Source organism: Cokeromyces recurvatus, assembly GCF_025118155.1.
Source record: "Cokeromyces recurvatus strain NRRL 2243 chromosome Unknown BX663scaffold_21, whole genome shotgun sequence".
NCBI classification, from domain to species: Eukaryota; Fungi; Mucoromycota; class Mucoromycetes; order Mucorales; family Mucoraceae; genus Cokeromyces; species Cokeromyces recurvatus.
The window spans coordinates 245,687-265,053 of record NW_026251407.1 but is presented as its reverse complement, the minus strand read 5'-3'; the positions used below and the strand labels follow the sequence as shown (position 1 = coordinate 265,053).

The 19,367-nt window shown below is 31.1% G+C and overlaps 8 protein-coding genes across 8 annotated transcripts; 6 read left to right on the top strand and 2 right to left on the bottom strand.

The window, feature by feature from the left end:
- The first annotated feature begins 216 nt into the window (after positions 1–216).
- BX663DRAFT_516587 (p21-C-terminal region-binding protein-domain-containing protein) lies at positions 217–1,401 on the top strand. Its single transcript, XM_051528615.1, has 4 exons — positions 217–356; positions 415–642; positions 715–933; positions 985–1,401. The coding sequence occupies exons 1-4, from the start codon at positions 243–245 to the stop codon at positions 1,351–1,353; spliced, it is 930 nt and encodes a 309-aa protein (XP_051380787.1). The 5' UTR covers positions 217–242; the 3' UTR covers positions 1,354–1,401.
- On the bottom strand, positions 1,389–2,892 carry BX663DRAFT_476341 (WD40-repeat-containing domain protein). The gene is made up of 2 exons (XM_051524264.1): positions 2,548–2,892; positions 1,389–2,474 (listed from the first exon to the last, which is right to left on the bottom strand). Exons 1-2 carry the CDS (start codon positions 2,733–2,735, stop codon positions 1,415–1,417), a joined length of 1,248 nt encoding a protein of 415 aa, XP_051380786.1. The 5' UTR covers positions 2,736–2,892; the 3' UTR covers positions 1,389–1,414.
- A 277-nt stretch (positions 2,893–3,169) lies between these two features.
- Positions 3,170–4,823, top strand: BX663DRAFT_516583 (RNA polymerase I associated factor, A49-like protein). The gene is made up of 5 exons (XM_051528614.1): positions 3,170–3,305; positions 3,378–3,552; positions 3,617–4,318; positions 4,370–4,736; positions 4,803–4,823. Exons 1-4 carry the CDS (start codon positions 3,209–3,211, stop codon positions 4,638–4,640), a joined length of 1,245 nt encoding a protein of 414 aa, XP_051380785.1. The 5' UTR covers positions 3,170–3,208; the 3' UTR covers positions 4,641–4,736; positions 4,803–4,823.
- Positions 4,824–4,916: 93 nt separating this feature from the next.
- On the top strand, positions 4,917–6,474 carry BX663DRAFT_516579 (S-adenosyl-L-methionine-dependent methyltransferase). The gene is made up of 5 exons (XM_051528613.1): positions 4,917–5,059; positions 5,125–5,135; positions 5,224–5,379; positions 5,453–5,659; positions 5,724–6,474. Exons 1-5 carry the CDS (start codon positions 4,984–4,986, stop codon positions 6,282–6,284), a joined length of 1,011 nt encoding a protein of 336 aa, XP_051380784.1. The 5' UTR covers positions 4,917–4,983; the 3' UTR covers positions 6,285–6,474.
- Positions 6,475–8,777: 2,303 nt separating this feature from the next.
- On the top strand, positions 8,778–10,814 carry BX663DRAFT_516566 (6-phosphofructo-2-kinase-domain-containing protein). The gene is made up of 7 exons (XM_051528612.1): positions 8,778–8,853; positions 8,948–8,967; positions 9,040–9,085; positions 9,167–10,008; positions 10,064–10,132; positions 10,204–10,420; positions 10,480–10,814. Exons 1-7 carry the CDS (start codon positions 8,841–8,843, stop codon positions 10,698–10,700), a joined length of 1,428 nt encoding a protein of 475 aa, XP_051380783.1. The 5' UTR covers positions 8,778–8,840; the 3' UTR covers positions 10,701–10,814.
- BX663DRAFT_516564 (fungal-specific transcription factor domain-containing protein) lies at positions 10,815–12,886 on the top strand (the record flags this gene model as incomplete). Its single annotated transcript, XM_051528611.1, has 2 exons — positions 10,815–10,968; positions 11,037–12,886. Coding segments are annotated over exons 1-2 (1,931 nt in total), but the record flags the coding sequence as incomplete, so codon positions are not given.
- Positions 12,868–13,715, top strand: BX663DRAFT_516561 (uncharacterized protein). The gene has a single exon (XM_051528610.1). The coding sequence runs from the start codon at positions 13,107–13,109 to the stop codon at positions 13,677–13,679; it is 573 nt and encodes a 190-aa protein (XP_051380781.1). The 5' UTR covers positions 12,868–13,106; the 3' UTR covers positions 13,680–13,715.
- A 3,184-nt stretch (positions 13,716–16,899) lies between these two features.
- Positions 16,900–18,442, bottom strand: BX663DRAFT_516558 (uncharacterized protein). Its single transcript, XM_051528609.1, has one exon. It carries the CDS (start codon positions 18,370–18,372, stop codon positions 16,909–16,911), a length of 1,464 nt encoding a protein of 487 aa, XP_051380780.1. The 5' UTR covers positions 18,373–18,442; the 3' UTR covers positions 16,900–16,908.
- Positions 18,443–19,367: the final 925 nt, after the last annotated feature.

Below are 19,367 nucleotides of genomic sequence, written 5' to 3'. Positions count from 1 at the left end.
TCTGTTAAATTTCTTTGAACTGATTAGAGGTAATCAGCTTATATAGCTACGTGCTCATTGGTTCATAAAATAATATATTACTATCATGCTAATTTGTGGCGGTGGTTAGATACGGTCCTTTTTGCAAGTCACTAGCTACTTTTACACGAAAAAAAAAAAAATAAATAAATAAATAAATAAATAAATAAATAAATAAAAAATATAAATTCACTCCTTATTTTATTTTATTTTTCATATTGATAATGAGTACGAGCTTGAAAAGAAAAGCCTCTGTAGATGAAGAAGACAATAAACCTCTTAAAAGGTTAGCTTCCCATCAAGATTCTGAACAAGAAGACTCTGATGACGGTCTTCAGGTAAATGGAATATAAGCTACCTTGTTTTTTTAAAATCACTTATCTGGAATGCCTTTAGGAAATTGTTGACGTTGATTTTGATTTTTATAATCCAGACGAAATTGATTTCCAAGCTTTAAAAAAACTACTAACACAACTGTTTTCATCTGATTCAGAATTGATTAATTTGAGTGATTTTGCAGATATTATTATCGAGGAGAATCATGTTGGTACAACTGTCAAAGTTGATGACCAAAAGTCTGATCCATATGCTATTTTGAGCATTATTAATTTGAATCAACAAAAGGTAGAAAAGAATGGGAATACATTGAAGAGCATCTACTAACTCTTTTTTTTTTTTTTTTTTAAAAAAAAAAAGGAGAAAGAAGGCGTTAAACAGTTATGCACTTATCTTTCTAATAAATGTCCGAAAAAGAACGAAAAAGTTCATAAAGCAGTGAATGATATTTTATCATTAAATTTAGAAGATAAGCATGTTGGCTGGGTTGTGTCTGAACGTTTCATTAATATGCCTGTTGAAATTATGGCACCTATGTATAACATGTTGCAAGAAGAAGTTAAAAATGCAGTTAAGCAGGCAAGTATTTTTATTTTTATTTTAAATGTATGATCTAATTATAATATATAGAAAGAGCCTTATACATTTGAATGGTATATGTTTATTTCAAAAACATATAAGGAAGTGGCTTCAAATGTAGATAATGAAGAAGAAGAAGAAGAAATGACATCAGCAAAAAAGAAGGACAAAGCTGTAGCAACGAATTCAACAGAAACATTTTATTTTCAATCCGAAGATGAAATCATTACTAAATATGCTGAATATCAATTCGATTTTAAATTTACTAACAGTGAAAAGGAACAATCATCAGATTCAAGACGCGCATTCTCTGATTTTGGTATTGCACCAGGTCGCAAACTTTTACTTGTACATAAATCAAAGTTTGATGACCTAGTAAATGAAATCACAAAGACTTGTTCATCTACAGCAGCTGTTTAAATAATGTATAAATAGATTAGAAAGAAAGAAAGAAAGAAAGAAAGAAAGAAATAAAATTTTATTATCTTATTAAAAGATTATTTAATGGCTTTGACCAGAGTTTGACTGAATGATCATATCCGGCACTAATAAGTCCTAGTTCAGAATCTAGTACTAATGAACGTATCATGGCTTTATGTCCTGCTAATTTAGTAATCACGCGTCCAGATTTAGTCTCGACAACTGAAATAGTATTATCGTCACTACCTGTAGCATAAAAATAAAGACCAGAGGGATGCCATACATGTCTTCTTGTAATAAACTTATTATCTGTCGCGTTAATATAATAATTTTGTAATTGTCTTGATTCTCCTGTTGCAAATAAGATTGTTCTTCCACTATCATGATCTGTTGTACATAATAATTGACTTCCGTCTGAGGAAACTGAAATATAAACAGGTGAGAAAGATACCCAGTCATCTCCTGTAGAGTTCATATTGATACGTTCTTGCTGCATTGTTTCCAGATTGAGATAATGTAAATAGTTATCATCCCTGACTCCAATCACTAACGTTATCTCATCTACAAAACATATCGTCTCTACATTACCAATAAAGGGTCCTACTTGCTTTATTAACTTATAATTGGGTAGATTTTGTGCTTCATCTTCTTGCTCCATACTGTAGATACACACAGTACGATCATAAGAAGCAGTAGCTATGTATTTTCCCTCTACAGGTGAAAACAAACCACGAACTACATATTTTTTATGATCTCTAAATAATTGATGTAGCCCCACTTTTTCTGCTTCTTGATCGTTTAGACTCTCTTCAAAGGAAACATTGACAAGCGCACTTGTGCCATCCATAGATGTCGTTAGCATCAGCTGAGGCAAGCGAGGATGAAATTCAATGCTCAAAACAGGTGCTTGATGATGAGAATACGTCCTTGGAGCTATTTGAGTATTGGATTTGCAAAGCATAGTGCTTATTTTTACTGTTTTATCAATTGAACTTGTTGCTAATATATGCGTTTGAGGTTCAATTGCAACTGTAAGAATATTACTATAATGAATATCTAACAAGTCAGATGTTAAGGTTGTAAAATAATCTCCATCTCCATCCTTTAATTCATCAACTCTCCTAATAGAATTGTTTGTTATTAATAAATGCATTGACTTTGTTTTTCTTTTTTTTTTGGTTTAAATGTCTATACCTTTGAATTTGTAATTGAGATAAACGATTAATAAGTTGGACATCAGTAGATTCATCAGAAGATAATAGATCAAGTTGATGACGGGCTTCTCGTTTAAAAGCTTCAACAGATTCCATGTAGCCATGATTTAATAAAAATTGCAAGACTGAAGCATGTATTTCAGGGCCTGAAGTTGTGGTATTTGTCATTTCTGTATGATTATAGATAAAATAATAATAATAATAATAATAAAAAGGGGGGGAAAAGTCAATTTTATTAACCAATTAGGAAGTCACCCGAAAAAATATATTATGTAAATAAATATTTTTTTTTTTTTTTCAAAGTCAAAATAACCTGCTGTATTATAAAAAAAAAAGTGCTAACAACGTATTATTCTTAAAAATGGTAGTTTTAAAGAAAAATTATTTATTATTTTTTGAAATAGTAAATACAAAAAACAAGCTTGCGTAACTTCATTAGCTGTTTGGATGGACATTGCATGAATAATAATTTCTCTACAAATCATAACTATGATACTGCTTCCGACTTGAACCTAAAATGGGTATTTAATGTGACTGCGTTATTAGATTTCATTTTGTTGTAAGCCACTTGAACCAAAAAAATAAATAATTACACTTTTAGCAAAAAAAAAAAAAAAGAGTCAACTTTGTAAACATATAAAATGACTAAAAGAAAGAATTCAGTTGATATTTCATCCTCACGTCATGTAAAGGTTGAAATTATTGAAAAGAAGGATGAAGTCGAAACACCTTATTTGGGTAAAAACATCTAGTCTTAAAAAGAAAAAAAAGCTGGATGATTTTGATGCTAATTTAATTGCTCGAATATAGCTACATTTCCTGGTACAAAACCTTCTTCTGACATGACCTTTACTGCTTACAAACGTCAAGGCGAAAAAATTAATTCTAAAAAATCTGAACAACGCATTGTCACTGGTGAAACTGATAAAGTTACTTTCCATGCAGCTAACTTTGGGCCTGAAGCCGTAAAGAATGTTCAATGCAAGTAAGTACAATCTTTTTTTTTTTTTTTTTATTTCCTGTTCTTATTCTTATTAATTTTATTTTAGATATATTGTTGGTGTTTACTCCAAAAAGAATAATTCATTAAGTATCACCAATGCACCTGTAATGAAAATGTCTCGCTCTGTTAAAGCTTTGAGTTCAGAAATAGCCACTACGAGTAGAACCGTTCAATCCCAGGTGGCACGTACTTCTCTTGGTTTAGCTTTCGGTACAGCTAAGGCTAAACAACAATTGAAGAGTGAAGAACGTAACTTGGTAAAGGGTGAAGATTTGGCTAACCAGATGGACAACTTACACACAGAAATTGGTAAAGCAACAGTCAACATACCAACAAAGGACGAAATGAAGAAAGATATGGAAACAGCCTTACCAGTACCTAAATATAATATAAATGCTGAATCACCTGATGAGGTTTATGATATTTCATCCATTGTAACTGATGAAGAACTTCAATCTTTGAATTATAAGGAGCTTTTGAAGGAGACTTCTTTGGAAGGCGTTCAGAATTTATTGGCTTACCAAAATTCCAAATTTGTCAATGATCGTATCATGGCTATTTTGGGTTCTTCTGGAAAGAAGGACCGAAAGAGAGTCCGTACATTAATGTATATCAGCATACTTATGTCCTATTATGTCCGTGTACGCTCCAGTGATTTAAAGAATCGTAGAAAAGTTGAGGCTGCATTAAAATCACCTTCAAGTGTTATAATTGATGGACTTACTGAAAGATACACTGAATCAAATGTGTAAGTTGGAATACTATATATGCATATAATTATTAACCTACATATCGTTAGTCGTACACCTGTTATGGCAGATAAGATTCTTTTATATATGTTTACTCTTATTCTTTCTATTTCTGGATACAGTGTCTTAATTGATCAGATTGGTAAAGACTTACTATTGAAACCCACAAAGATAGTGACGTTGTTCAAAAACCTTGGATGTAAAGTTGATAAAGCTAGTGCAGAAGAATGTCGAGAATTAAACTCCAAACTTGCAAAGAAGGCAACTTTAGTTGTACCTTTGAAATTCCCTGAAGTTAGAAAAGGTGTTAGTCGTCGTTAAATTTACTTTTTAATTTTAGAAATATAAAATAATAATAATAAATAAATAAATAAATAAAAAGGTATATAAATATATGTGCATGTATATGTGTGTTATCTATACAATAAACAGAACTTATATAAGCCATATATACAATTATGTTCTATATAGGATGGCCACTACCTTGCCATGAAAAATAGGTTTATTTGTGACCACGGATTTTTCTTTAATGGGACTGGCATGTTTCCACCGAATTATTTTTTTAAAAAAAAAAAAAAAAAAAAAAAAAAAATAGATAAAAAAAAGTCTTTTAGTGTTCTATATTCGAAGATCCTTTTCGTTAAAAAAATTTTTTAGAAGAAAAATGTCTGAATCCAATACCAATGCAGTTAGCACTATGACCAGCAAAGATTATTACTTTGATTCATATGCTCATTTCGGTAAGTCTTAATATAATCCACCCCTTGGTAATAGCATCAATCTAATTCTATTCTTATTATGACAGGAATTCATGAGGTAAACAAAATTATCAATCCTAGCAAGGGCTGATTAGGGATTAATTATTATTATTATCATTATTATTTTTTTTTTAAAAAAAAATCAGGAAATGTTGAAAGACGAAGTTCGTACCTTATCTTATCGTGCCTCTATTTACAATAATAAACACCTTTTCAAGGACAAAATTGTTCTTGATGTTGGTTGTGGTACGGGCATTCTTTCTATGTTTGCTGCTAAGGCCGGTGCTAAGCATGTCTATGGTGTAGGTTTTATTCAATATTTACATACAAATATAAATATAAGCTTATGTATTTATTTGAAAAAAAAATGATTAGATTGATATGTCCAATATTATCCATCAAGCTCGTGTTATTGTAAAGGATAATGGCTTAGATGATAAAATCACTCTTATTCAAGGTAAAATGGAAGAGGTTGTTTTACCTGTTGATAAAGTTGATATTATTATTTCCGAATGGATGGGTTATTTCTTATTGTATGAGTCTATGCTTGATACAGTCCTTGTTGCTAGAGATAAATATTTGGTAAGTAAATTAAAAAAAAAAAAATAGGTTATTAATACCATCTATTTATGTGCATATGTAAAAGGCTCCTGGAGGTATGATTTTCCCCGATAAGGCTACTATGGTTATTGCTGCCATTGAAGATGGTGCCTATAAGGAAGAAAAGATTGGTTTTTGGGATAATGTATATGGCTTTGATTATTCATCTATGAAGAGTATTGCCATTAAAGAACCTTTGGTTGATGTTGTTGAACCTCGTTCTGTTGTTACTGATGCCTGCGTTTTTAAGGAAATTGACATTGCTACAGTGACTAAGGAAGATTTGACATTCAAGACACCCTTCAAGATTACTGCTGAACGTGATGATTATGTTCATGCTTTTATTGCTTGGTTTGACATTGCTTTTACTCATTGTCATAAACCCATTGAATTCTCAACTGGACCTCATTGTAAATATACTCACTGGAAACAAACTGTTCTTTATACCAAAGAACCCTTGGCAATGAAGAAGGGTGAAAGTATTGAAGGTGTTCTATCTTGTGCTCCTAACAAATCTAACCCTAGAGACCTTGATATTGTTATCGATTACAACTTTACTGGCACCCATGACACTATTCATGAAGTTTGTGATTATAAGATGTCATAGATTATTTTAATTTTTAATATTATAAATTGCACATATACACATGCAATATAGATATGTGCATGTATTATAACTAAAAAGAAAAGATGTATTAAATTATTTTTAATGATTGTTCGTTACCTAATAAATACAAAAAATGCAATCTATCAAAAGACGAATATCTGTACATTAAGTGCTATAGTATAAAAAAAAAAAAAAAAAAAAAAAAAAAAAAAAAAAAAAAAAAAAAAAAAAAAAAAGTATAAATGTTTATAAATGATACTATACATGTATAATATGTATATTTTTATTCCTATTCAACAAATAAATAAGCTTATTTTTTTTTAGTTGTACGCTTGTTGCCTATTAGGAACTATAAGTTCTATTTCTAATGCCCTGCATTACCCCTTTCTATAAAATAGTAATACTCTGCATGTATGTACATTTGTAATTTCTTCTTATATCACCACCTTCTTAATACACTAACACAGATCCAGATCCAGATTCAGAAAAAGCTTATAATTCTTGATTTTTCATTTAGCTCGTAACATATCAGATCCTTTGAGAACTCGGTTACCTCTTTCATAACTCTATTCTATTTTGATTTCTCCCACGATAAAATGACTTTATTAGCAGCAGCAGTAACATAGACTTTATTGCTCTTTAAATGAAAATAAATAAAAATCCTTTTTCCTGTCTTCTTTAGACTTTAGTTATGTTTATACAATTTAAACTGTTGACCTGATTCAATGAATTATTCATCAATTTATTTCACATGAAACTTGATCAAGTATGGCATGATTGATATTTAAAACGTCACGACTTTTTCCGAAAAAAAAAATTGTATTACACTTTACCCCACACGTTTATTATTATAATAAAACATTCATACACACACACATATATATTTTTTTTCCTTGTGTAAGGTAAATTTAAGTGATCAGTAAAGCCCTTTTTTTTATTTTTTAGCTGTAGCTGATTTAGTTACTTCTTTAACTGGTCTGGTCCATAACTGTTGCCATATCTTTATTTTATTTTAATATTCATAGTCTGGTCATTAGAGCAAATCTTAAAGGTACTGGTTTGACTTTTAAGTGACTATTAAATAACTACAAAACTATTAGTTTATGTTTGTCTATATTAGACTAAACAACATGCCATAAAATGACTGAGAGAAAAAAACAAAAAGGGTATTTGCTTACAAAAGATATAAAACAGCACGGCCATTTGAAACTTGTAAAGTATTGGGGAATACCGTAACATTAAAAAAAAATGCTTATTTGTCTTGTCCAAGATGGAGAGCAGGCATTTCAATTTACTCTTCCTTTTAAATGATGCTATAAAGTCTTTAACAAAATTTAAAATTCTTATTAGACATATTGCTTGCTTCTTTTTAGATAAATATTTGATTCAAGCAGCATTAACTGTACTTTCATTGAAGGGAAAGCAATTTTATACAACTCCGAAATAGTTTTGGATCTTTAAGATGGCTATGGTTATGCTGGATAAGTGAAGTGGGAGGTTTGATTTGAAAATAGTCTGTTTAAATTAATCATCTTCCCATCCATGCATATATAATAAAATCTTCGTTTCATGTTACATGTTTATAATTTTACTATTATGGAACATAATAACTACTACCTTTAATAGGATTGATGTTGCCTACATACATTTATTTATTTTTTTTTTTTTTGCGCTCATGTCCAAAATCTTATATTTATCTAAATTTCACTGTGTTGAACTGAAAAGAATTCTAAAGTATACTCATTGTAATCTTACTCTCTATTCTGTCGTAAAATGCCGTTTAGCGTTTTTTTTTTTTTTCAAGTGTTTCAGATAGATTGATTGTTATCTTGTTTTTTTTCCAGCATAACGTTAGTTAGAAGAGTTATGGGAATTATGGAAATGATTATGGATCAGACTCAAGTCCTAAATTCGTAATATCCCTTCCTTTCAAGCAACTCAATCAAAGAAATAACAGTTTAAAAAAAAAAAAAAAAAAAAAAAAAAAAAAAAAAAAAAAAGAAAAAGAAAAAATGTCAAAAGGATGGATTTATCACCCTCAGAATGCTTTCAAGAATGTTTTAACATGGAAAGAATATATAACTGCTTTGTTATAAATACAATAAAAAATATTTTTTATTCCAAGTTGTGGTGGTCAAGAAGAAGTTGCAATACCTACTCATTCTACTGTAGTATGTTGTTTAAAAAAAGGCTTTACTGATCACTCGAATTTATCTTACACAAAGATGTATATACATAAATGTATACATATACAATTAGTAAAGTAGTGATAAATTAGTATTTTGTTACTAATAAGATCAGCTGACGTTGTATGCAATATGCTAATGTTCCTTAGTTATCAGATACTTTTCTAACAATGGACTGTGTAAGCCTTAGTTTATTAAAAAAAAAAAAAAAAAAAATGCCTAGAACTGTTGTGGTACTGAATCTTAATCATATTGATACTCAGCCTATAAAAATAATAAATTTCAAGTCAGCTCATAAAATATGAGTATATAAGAAAAAAAGTTATGAAGTTCTATTTTTCTTTGTTTAATCCTTAGGAAGAAAAGAGATATGTCGAATTCAAGTATGTAAAATTTGTTTTTTTTTTTATAAAAAAATATATATACATATATATTTGTAAAGTAACAATAATTATATTTATAAACAACATTATATAGATCTTCGTATAGCTTGTGTGGTAAAATATATAACTGATAATGTAAAATGTAAAATATAACAGCATTAAATAATATATATATATATATTATAGTTAGTAGGCTTGCCTGCTAGGGGCAAAACTTATATTTCACAAAAAGGTATGTAATCTATATCTTTTCAAAGCATTAATATGTTAATTTATCTTCATCTTTGACACGTACTATATATATATATATAAGTTTGTAGATATCTTACTTGGCTTGGAATAACTACAAAAGTATTTAACGTTGGAAATTACCGTCGGAAATTATATGGGGCTAAACAAGTTCATTCTTTCTTTGACCCTAATAACCCCATTGGTATTCAACAAAGAAAAGAAGCAGCCAAAGCAGCCTTAGAGGATATGATTCGTTGGTTTAATGAAGATCAAGGTATTGTGGGTCTTTATGACGCCACAAATAGTACCAAACAGAGAAGAAAATGGATATATGAAAAATTGACCGAGCAAAATATTCAGGTGTTCTTTATCGAAAGTATCTGTCAGGATGAATCTATTATTCTAGACAATATTAAAGAAGTAAAACTAACCTCACCAGATTATGCAAACACCGATCCTGAAGAAGCAGTCAGTGATTTCAAGGCCAGAATCGATCATTATAAAGATCAATATGAAACTATCACAGAGAATGATTATACATATATTAAGTTAATTAATGTGGGAAGTCAAGTTATTATCAACATGATACGTGGCTACCTCGAATCTCGTATTGTGTATTATTTAATGAACTTGCATACAGCTCCTAGAAAGATTTATATGAGTCGACATGGTGAGTCTATGTATAATTTGCAAGGTAAAATTGGTGGTGACTCGGAATTATCTTCTCGAGGCATCTTGTATGCAAAGAAGCTACCCGATTTGATTAAGGAGAATTTGGGCAATAAGGACCTGATTATTTGGACCTCTACTATGAAAAGAACAATTCAAACAAGTTCATATTTAAATTATCCAAAAATACATAGGAAAGCTCTGGATGAACTAGATGCAGGTGTATGTGATGGGATGACATATGAAGAAATAGAGGTAAGAAAATGATAACTTGTATGTTAGATCAATTTTATATAAATCAATCAAATAGGTGAAATATCCCGAGGATTATGCTAATCGTGATGATGATAAATTTAACTATCGTTATAGAGGTGGAGAGGTATAAATATAATACATGTATGTATATACTAGAGGCATTCAAAAGCTAAAAATGCATATATATATATATAGTCATATAGGGATGTTGTGCTAAGATTAGAACCCATTATTATGGACCTTGAACGTCAAGAAAATATTCTTATTATTGGTCATCAAGCCATTTTAAGATGTATTTATGCATATTTTATGAATTATAATCAGGAGGATTTGCCTTATATTAAGATTCCACTTCATACTGTTATTGAATTAACTCCTAAAGCTTACGGATGTGAGGAAAAGAAATATAAAGGTATGCATATAATATTTATATCGCCCTTGTAAATTATATTAATTATAAAATCGATATAGTGGATATTGATGCTGTAGATACACATAGACCAAAACCAACACTTAAAAAGAAGACATCAAAATTAGACGTAGCAAATAATGGTACTTCATTAGGTGCTAGTGGTGAAATTGTAAATGATATTGGAAGTCCTATTTTACCTATTAGCCCACAATTATGGCCATCTACCAGTAAAAATACAAAGCATAGTCGAACTCCTTCACATCAACATTTCCACCTATAGCAAATCAACTAGGGGAGAAAAAAAAAGTGTGAGAAAAAACATCGGTGATTTATTTAACCATACTTTTTATCCTTTTTTTAATCCTACATAATATAACAATACTCTACAGCAGCCTTTTTTTTTTTTTACAATATTGTTTTTTTTTCCTTTTATTTTTATTTTTTTGTTTTGCTTTGTTTCTTTTAATATGACATCTTCTTCTGCTACTGCTGCTAATAATAATAAAGTAGTAACTTCACGGCTTAAAAAGTCGAGATCAAGTTTAGCAGTAAGATATATTTTACTCCGTAAACTAGATAAATATTTTTTTTTATCTAATAAATATTCATATTTAAGTGTATTCGTTGTAGAAATAAAAAAGTAAAATGTGATTTTGTTCAGCCAACATGCGGCCGCTGTAATAATGATAAAATTTCTTGTAATTATGCAACCCCACCTCGTCGTGTAGACGGACAGGCCTTTGATGAACTTAATAACCATATTAACGAATTAAAGAAAAAGGTACAAAGTATGCAGTTTGAACTTGGTAAAACGAAAAACAGTAGATGTGAAACGATGGCTGTCAATAACAATCAAGACTGCTTACAATCAGCGGTGGCTTGGAAATTATCTCTCACGCCCTCTGGGTTACGCATTGATACTAATATTTCTAATGTGATTGATTTATATCGTATATTGTTAACCGGCGTGACTCAGATCAATATTAACCGTAACTTTTTAATTGCAGGAAGTCTCTTTAATATGAATTCAAACGTTGGAATAATAGATTCTGTTCACGATAGTAATGATAAACAAAGAATGACTCAGGAGAATAGCAGCAACCTTTTGATTGGACATTCATCAAGTAATACATATTTGGTGTCTTCGGATATAACTGAAATGCAAGATACACACAACGAGCATGATGACATTAATTTATCACAAGGATCAATACATAATATCGTACACTCTTGTTACCACACTTGCTTCTTATCTTATCAAATAGTAGACAAGGAAGACTTTATTCGAAAATATAATAATCCGGTAGGATCTGAAGCATTACTGATTCACTCCATCAATGCTTGGATGACAAAACATGCCTGTATATATCATAATGATGTTGGCTGTAAAAAGGGCAACCCAATAATGGAAGGAGAAACTCATTTTAAACAAGCTCAGCAACTTTTAAAAAGATATTTTGATATGAGTCGTCCTTCAACAATTCATGCTTTATTAAATCTTTATATGTACCAGCTCAGTTCTGAACGTTCCAGTTTAGCTTATTTATATATCGGATTAGCTATTCGTATGGCACAAGATTTAAAGTTTCATAAAAGGGAATATATGCCGACAGATTTAAAGCAAAGAGAGGTAAATAAACGGCTTTGGTGGTCTGCTTACTGGCTTGACCTGTGTGCTGCTCTAGAATCAAATCGCCCTACCATGGTAGATGACAAAGATTGTGATCTCGAGTATCCTACGAAACTTGATTCAGAAGATGAAGAAACAGGCTATCGTATTAGTTTCTGTGTTCAGTCTATTGAGCTTATGAAAATTAGAAAAGATCTTACAAAGCATTTACCATCTGAGAATTCTGGACCGCCACTTTTGTCTGCTATCTCTCGTCTTGAAACATCCCTCATGAAATGGCTTCACCAGCTACCTGAAGAATTCAAGTACAATATAGATGATGCACAAGCTTTTACCCAGACAAATTCTTTCCGCGATGAAGCATGTTTGATTCTTAACATTCAATATCATACGACTTGGATTATGCTTCATAAACTTTTTTTATCCGATCAGCAAGAATCATCCAAGACACCTATTTCCCTTCTATCACTTAATATTTGCACTCGATCTGCTAATCTTATCACTCATATGCTTGACCTTTATTCAAAGCAACCACACTGGTGTCATTTCTTTTATATTTTAGACGGTATTCTTGCTAGCATACATATTCATCAATTAAATGCCTTATCTAATGAGGAAGATATATCTCGGACGGCGCAACAGAATTTAATCCTAACAGTTGATATCCTTCATAACTCACCCTTGATTTATATGAAGAAAGTAAATATTATTATTCAGCGTATCGAAGATTTCTTTGTCGAAAATCATTTAAATATTAGACAGCAACAAGCAAATCCTGATATTGAACATACTGCTACTGCTACTGCTAATAATAATTATAATAATAATAATAATAATAATAATAATAATAACACTTTTGAGACTATTTTTCCCAGCTATTCCCCTCTAATTAATTTTGAATTAGAGAGAAATAGTGATAATAGTAAACCTTCTATAACACAATTAGATTCTATTACTAATAATAACGAACAAATATCACTGCTTGAAACTTCACAAAACCAACCTTTAACTTTATTACATCAGAACCAGCCAAGTATATTATGTAATAACTTTATTATGCTTAATAATGCACAAGATCACCTAAAATATCAACAGAAGCTGCCAACTATAGCACGCATGCAAAATACAAATGCTACTCAGGGTCGTAAAGTCAGAAAGACAAGACATAGTGATAAGCCGACTATCACAGAATGTAATACTCAAAAAATTATGCTAAACGATCCTAATAGCAGTTTAGCTGGTTTTAATATTAGAATACATGAACATCGTCCTAATAGTAACACTGGCAGTAATTTAATAATGGTATCAACTGGACAAAAGAGGCCATTTTTTACAGTAGATAATCCAATATCAAATCAATTAGAAGAAGAAGAAGAAGGGAAAGCATTCGAATCTCTTGGCAATCAACAAGAAAAAACCAAGTTATTAATACCCTTTAATAATAGTAACTATATACCGGTTTTTATGAATGATATTTCCATGTTACAACAATCCTCAACAGAGGTCGGTGAAAGTTTGCTAGACGGTTCTATAAATAACTTGTTGTTACAAAACATTTTTTCTTTGACTGAGCTTAACTATAACTATCCAACATTTTGTTCGTCTAATGATAGAGATACAGAGCAATGAAATTTATCTTGCTTGATATAAACAAATAAATAAAAAAAAAAAAAAAAAAAAAAAAAAAAAAAAAAAAAAAAAAAAAAACACACAGATATCATATGTAAATCAAGTAAAATAAATCTATAAATAGGGTCATATGAAGTGCGTTTAAATACATATATTATACTCAACCATTATTTTTAAATAAATAAAAATTAATGCAATGATATTAGGTTATATATTATGAAAATATGAAGTTTGTTAAATAAATGAGTAAAGATGCTCCGTATGTGAATTTATTTACTATTATCATATTTTTTGATATTTTGATTTTAAAGTTTCATGTAAGAATTAGGTTTTTTTTTTTTTCATATTATACATCAGTTTCAAAAAAACTTAAAGATATTAATTGAGTTATTATGCTAGTCCTTTAAGATAATTTCGACACATGATGCACTCTTGCGTATTCTAAATTACACTCATACTATTAACTTCAACTTCATAGATCTTCTCTTCCACTACCAATTTTCTGTGTTTGGATTTAGAGCGCAGCAAATATATACGATTTAAAAAAAATGACCAACGAGCACACAGTATTTATATGCTGTTTTGCCATGGTCAGATCACTATGAAAAAAGAAAAAGGAAAGAAACCCCCTTTTTGGGATAAAAGGAAGAATGTTGGAGTGTATGTATAAGTGATGATAATTAACTATCAGAAAATTGTTGTTGTATTGAAAGAAGATGATGGTCAGAGGGTTCAGGGATTTGAGAGTGAAGCTAGATAGTCCATCTCAAGCAGAATTGCACATATAGAAGACCAGCATATGAGCCAAGTATCAATTGATTTTCTCACTTTCTTAGTAAGGAATGTTGATGGTAACAGGTTCAAGAGATAAGGGAGTAAGTGAATCTTCAATAGATTTGGAGCATCTGAAGGCGGTTATGCATTTGCAAACAAGAAAAACTATGTGAGCATGTGTGTGAGGAGTTCATTTGGATGGAAGGTGCAGGCTTAGAGTTTACCAAGAGGTAACCAACCAAGTCGCCATCGCACGCAATGAGACCGTTCACTTCTTGTCATTGGTATCATGAGAATAGGGTCGACAATCAGATTATTACAGCAATGGGATAGAAGTTTCGAATGTTTTTCTTGTAGTTTTGAGTGGTAGCTGTCAAGTAGGGATTGTCTTCCATTTGGGAAATTTTGAAAAACATTTCGAGACATCATTTAATTTTTTTTTTTTTTTTTTTTTTGGGACTTCATAAAAATCGTTGTAAGAAGACACTTGTCAAATTTATTGAGACGAAATATATTAGACGAAATTTTTAAAATGAGAAAGAAGTGGAAACATTATCCAAGCTAATTTTACCTTAATTTTTTATGACTCTTCCACATAACGAACCATTACACAAACAAGCTTTAGCTTCCACGAGGGGAAGCTCGTCTCCAACAACCAACTCCCACCTTTCGTGGGTTAAAGTCGTGTCTAGATGTGGTCGCAACGTCACATCTTTTCACAAAACTCTTGTCCCGACAGCGTCGTCCTCGACTGTTCGAAATGAGCAACGACAAAGCTCATCCTCCTCTAATGCACATACGAGTACTTTATCTGTCGACACCCCCATGACTTCAATTGAACACATTGAAGCCACTCAACCATATCTCAAATGTACCGAGGACCGTAGTATCTTCGCCGACATTATTAGTCCTAACTGGAACCTACTCGTTAAGTCTCTGAACGAGTTCAACAACCCCCCCTCCAACAGTCGCATTCGCGATTATATTGGCCGGGTTCCATGAGTTCATAAATACTTTTAACGTACGTACATGGAAACAATGTGGCAACGTCACTCTAAATGAGAAATATCGTAGAATGAGACAGAGTGTGTATTTAAAAGAAATAAAAGAATAAAGAAAAAGCAAAGTAAAATAGTTTATTCAAATTGTTGTGTGGGAGATAAAATAATTATGTCTGACTATATTATATACAAATATTATGTGGAGTTAAAGTGTGGATTATTCTAAGGGGAAAAGTGATGTTTTCTAATTGATTAAAATGAAACAATTATAAAGCAATATTGTAATTTTAACCTCAATACACAATCCTATTTGCATTATCAAAGTATTTACTCTAAATACGTTCTATGGCGTATTGTATTGCTTTATAAAAAAAATAGAATGCATCATTATATTGTAATATTAACATTTACATTACATTTATACCTACATCTATACTTATATTTATATTCATAATACTACTTATCCATTCATTCATTTACATAGTAACTTGATTAAAGTTGCGTCTTCTATCATTCTATGTATCTTTATTTCTATTTCCCTTCTTTCCCTCACTTTTGCATTATACATAGTACTTTACCATGCATATTTATGACAGCTAATATATTTAAATGTTCATACTACGACAAGAAACAAAAATTCTTGGAGGCTACTTCTTGCCTGATAACACCTTTGTTAAAGGATTCCGCAACTTTTACAGCAAAGCATAAAAACAAAAGAAATAATGAAATTAAATATAACAATTTTATTCAAAATAAAAAGGCTAAGGGGAAAAAAAAAAGAAACTACATTCTATTTCTGGATTGAGTTATTTATACTAATTTCTAGTATTATTCTGTTTCTGTTCTGGATGTTAAATTATATCTTATGTTAACTATATAAGTACCAATAAATGGCTCTAACTTCCCAAATGACAAGTAATCCATGTAAATTCTATGAATTAACATAAATTCATTATCCGTTCTACTTTGAACTATATTTATTTGATCTTGACATCTATGAGAAGATCATAAATATAAAGAAGTTTATCCGATGTGCTGTACTTCAAGTTAATAATGCAGTAACGGTAATAAAGCTTGAAAGTGCGAGAGCCCCTTAAAGTAAAAGTTATAAGAATTTCAATTATCGTTTTAAAAGGGATGCTATCTAAATGGTTCTATCTATATTATATGGATTTTATTATTAATGTCTTTCTAGAATATTTTTATTTTATGGTGTCAATACACTCATGTAATAATGGTTTATCCTAATATTATGTAATGTATTGTATTTATAACACTATGCAATTGCCAACTATTTATCAAACTACTCAGAGAGCACAAGAAGTAAAACATTGGAGTAGCATTCATAACTTCAACAATCATACAAGAAAATATATGTACAGTTTATCTATTCACGATAATATTGCTTTATTTTTATTTATTTTTTTAAAAAAAAAATAATCAGAGTGATAGCCTTAATAATAGCTCTGCTGATAAGGGTTTTTTCGTTTCCGATTTACGTTATCAGTCGTTATTGCTCGCAATATTGGGGAGCTCAAAGTTTTCTTATGCATTTCGGTTGAACAGGGTTGGTTGTCGATACAACACGTTCTAAATATTGAAATAATGTCCATGATTTTGTCCATCGCGCCAAAGATCATAGTCATTTCGTCGATTGAAGATGGGAAGCGTATACGATCAAGCTCAACCATCGTATATAATTCTTCTGTTGTTCGCTGTACCATATAGAATGTCAGCATCATTCCCACCGCTTGTATGACCAACAAGTTTTTACACTGGTTGCTGTCAATTGTTTTTTTGGCGAATACGCCAAGACGTACAAGATCGGCATTCACAAGGTAGTGGCTACCTGCTGCACTCAAAGGCTTGACTTCTATATACCCTAGATGCCTTTGACTGTTACCAGCAACCCAAGTGATAGTTCCATCCGGCCGACGATTGTTTAAACTGGTAGTATCAGTGTCTTTCTCAAGAAGCTCGTCAGTGAAATCAAAAAGGATTTCACCATTCGAAACCCTTTGATCGAATAGGCTCTGTAGAATAGGCTGGAGATACCGTGAGCAAAGACGGCGTTCAAGGACTTCAAGCATATTCGAGATTTGTGGCAATGTTTGCAACAAGCGCATGATAACGCCAAGACACTGTCTCACTACAGGATCGTAGTTCAACGATAGATTGGATATCTTGGTTACAGCAACTTCTTTTGTGCACTTATCAGACGTCAGATCATGGTGAATATCAAGAAGAATTACAACGAGTTCACGAGGAAACTTGGCCGCTTTCCAACCTAATTTTGATTTCAGATCTTTGATTATCACTGTAGACAAACCATTTAAATACCTGTCCAGCTCAGAATCATTTGTTTGTTGATGCAACAGCAGAATCGCTGAAACTGCTAGTATATGAGCAATATTGCTCTCAAAAGTTAAGAGTCTCTTATTAACAATCGCTTCTTTTACAGCAAGCTGAAAGTTGTAGAATCCCAAATTCACGTTAAAATCACTCACAACATAACTATCACAACATGGGGCACTGAAGTAGATTGGGAGATGGTTGATTATTAACTCGTTAGTGGCATTGGATAACGAAGAGACAACTGTTGATGTCTGGATGGTTTGATCAGAGGTTTCCGCTTCTGGTGAAGGCTGTAGATCTCGTCTTACTTCCCATTCTTTCCAGAATTTTTTACTTTCTGTCAAGTTCCAGCTGTTAAAATTATTTTGTAGTCTTGTTTTCTTGTTGACATCGACAATCCAATTGTTTACGATAATGTTAAATCGACGTATCAGCTGAGATTTAGTATTCTGCATATGGGCATTAAAAAACGAGATATGATCAAAATTGTCAGTGTTTTCCAAACACCATTTCAATTCACTTGGTGCACGTTTCTTTTTTTCACGAACTAAATGCTTATCCATTTTTGTTTACAAGAAAAAGAAATGGTTGAATGTTTAGATTGTTATCTTGTCTATTAAAATTGCAAAAAGGAGGTATGTGCTACCACGCGTACTATTAGTGCAATAGGGGACTCCTTAAAAAAGCAGACCTCAGCTGTAACATAAGATGTTGATTTAATTGTCTATGAGCGTACAAATTAGCAGAATTAAAATAGGATTTCAATTTATGGTAATAATTAAAACAAGTTATAAAAATTGATGTTCAAGTTTTTAAGTATGGTGGATTCTGCCCTATTAATTATATCTATATTATGCCATAACTTTGTGGGAAAGCTAAATACTCTCATCAGAGGTAATACATTAAAATATTTATTGTGTTGTTCATAATTACTGCATAGACAGGAAGATGCTCTAGAGTTTTATCAATTCAACAAATACAGCATGTATCAACTAATAAAGAACAAAACTTTAGCCATCAATAGTCACTAACATTGTATTATTAAAAGCAGATAGAAGAAAGACCAGTTAGAGTAAGAAAAGAAATATAATAAACATCTTTATTTATAAATTTATTAATTAACAATAAAAATTTTAGAATAATAAGTTATTTAAAGATTCTCCTTCAAATCAGAATCAAAAGACTATATTTACAACACCATGCGTCATGTCGATACCTACAATAAAAAAAAAAATTAGTAAAGGTTATATTGCACAGAGAGAAAGCTGTTGTGCTTGTTACTAGGGGTTGAGTAGGTTTGTTACGCCTACCGGCCCATTCACAATTACAACGATGCAAGATGTTTCAGTTACTAGGGGTTGAGTAAGTTTTTATGCCTACCGGCCCATTCACTTAATAAATCCTAACATCTGCAACTGATCTGTGCCGTGTTGAGAGGGGGCCATACTTGTTACTAGGGGTTGAGTAGGTTTGTTACGCCTACCGGCCCATTCACTTAATGAAAATTACATATTTGCTTCAACGGACACTTCACTAAGTAAATTTTTTTTTTAAAAAA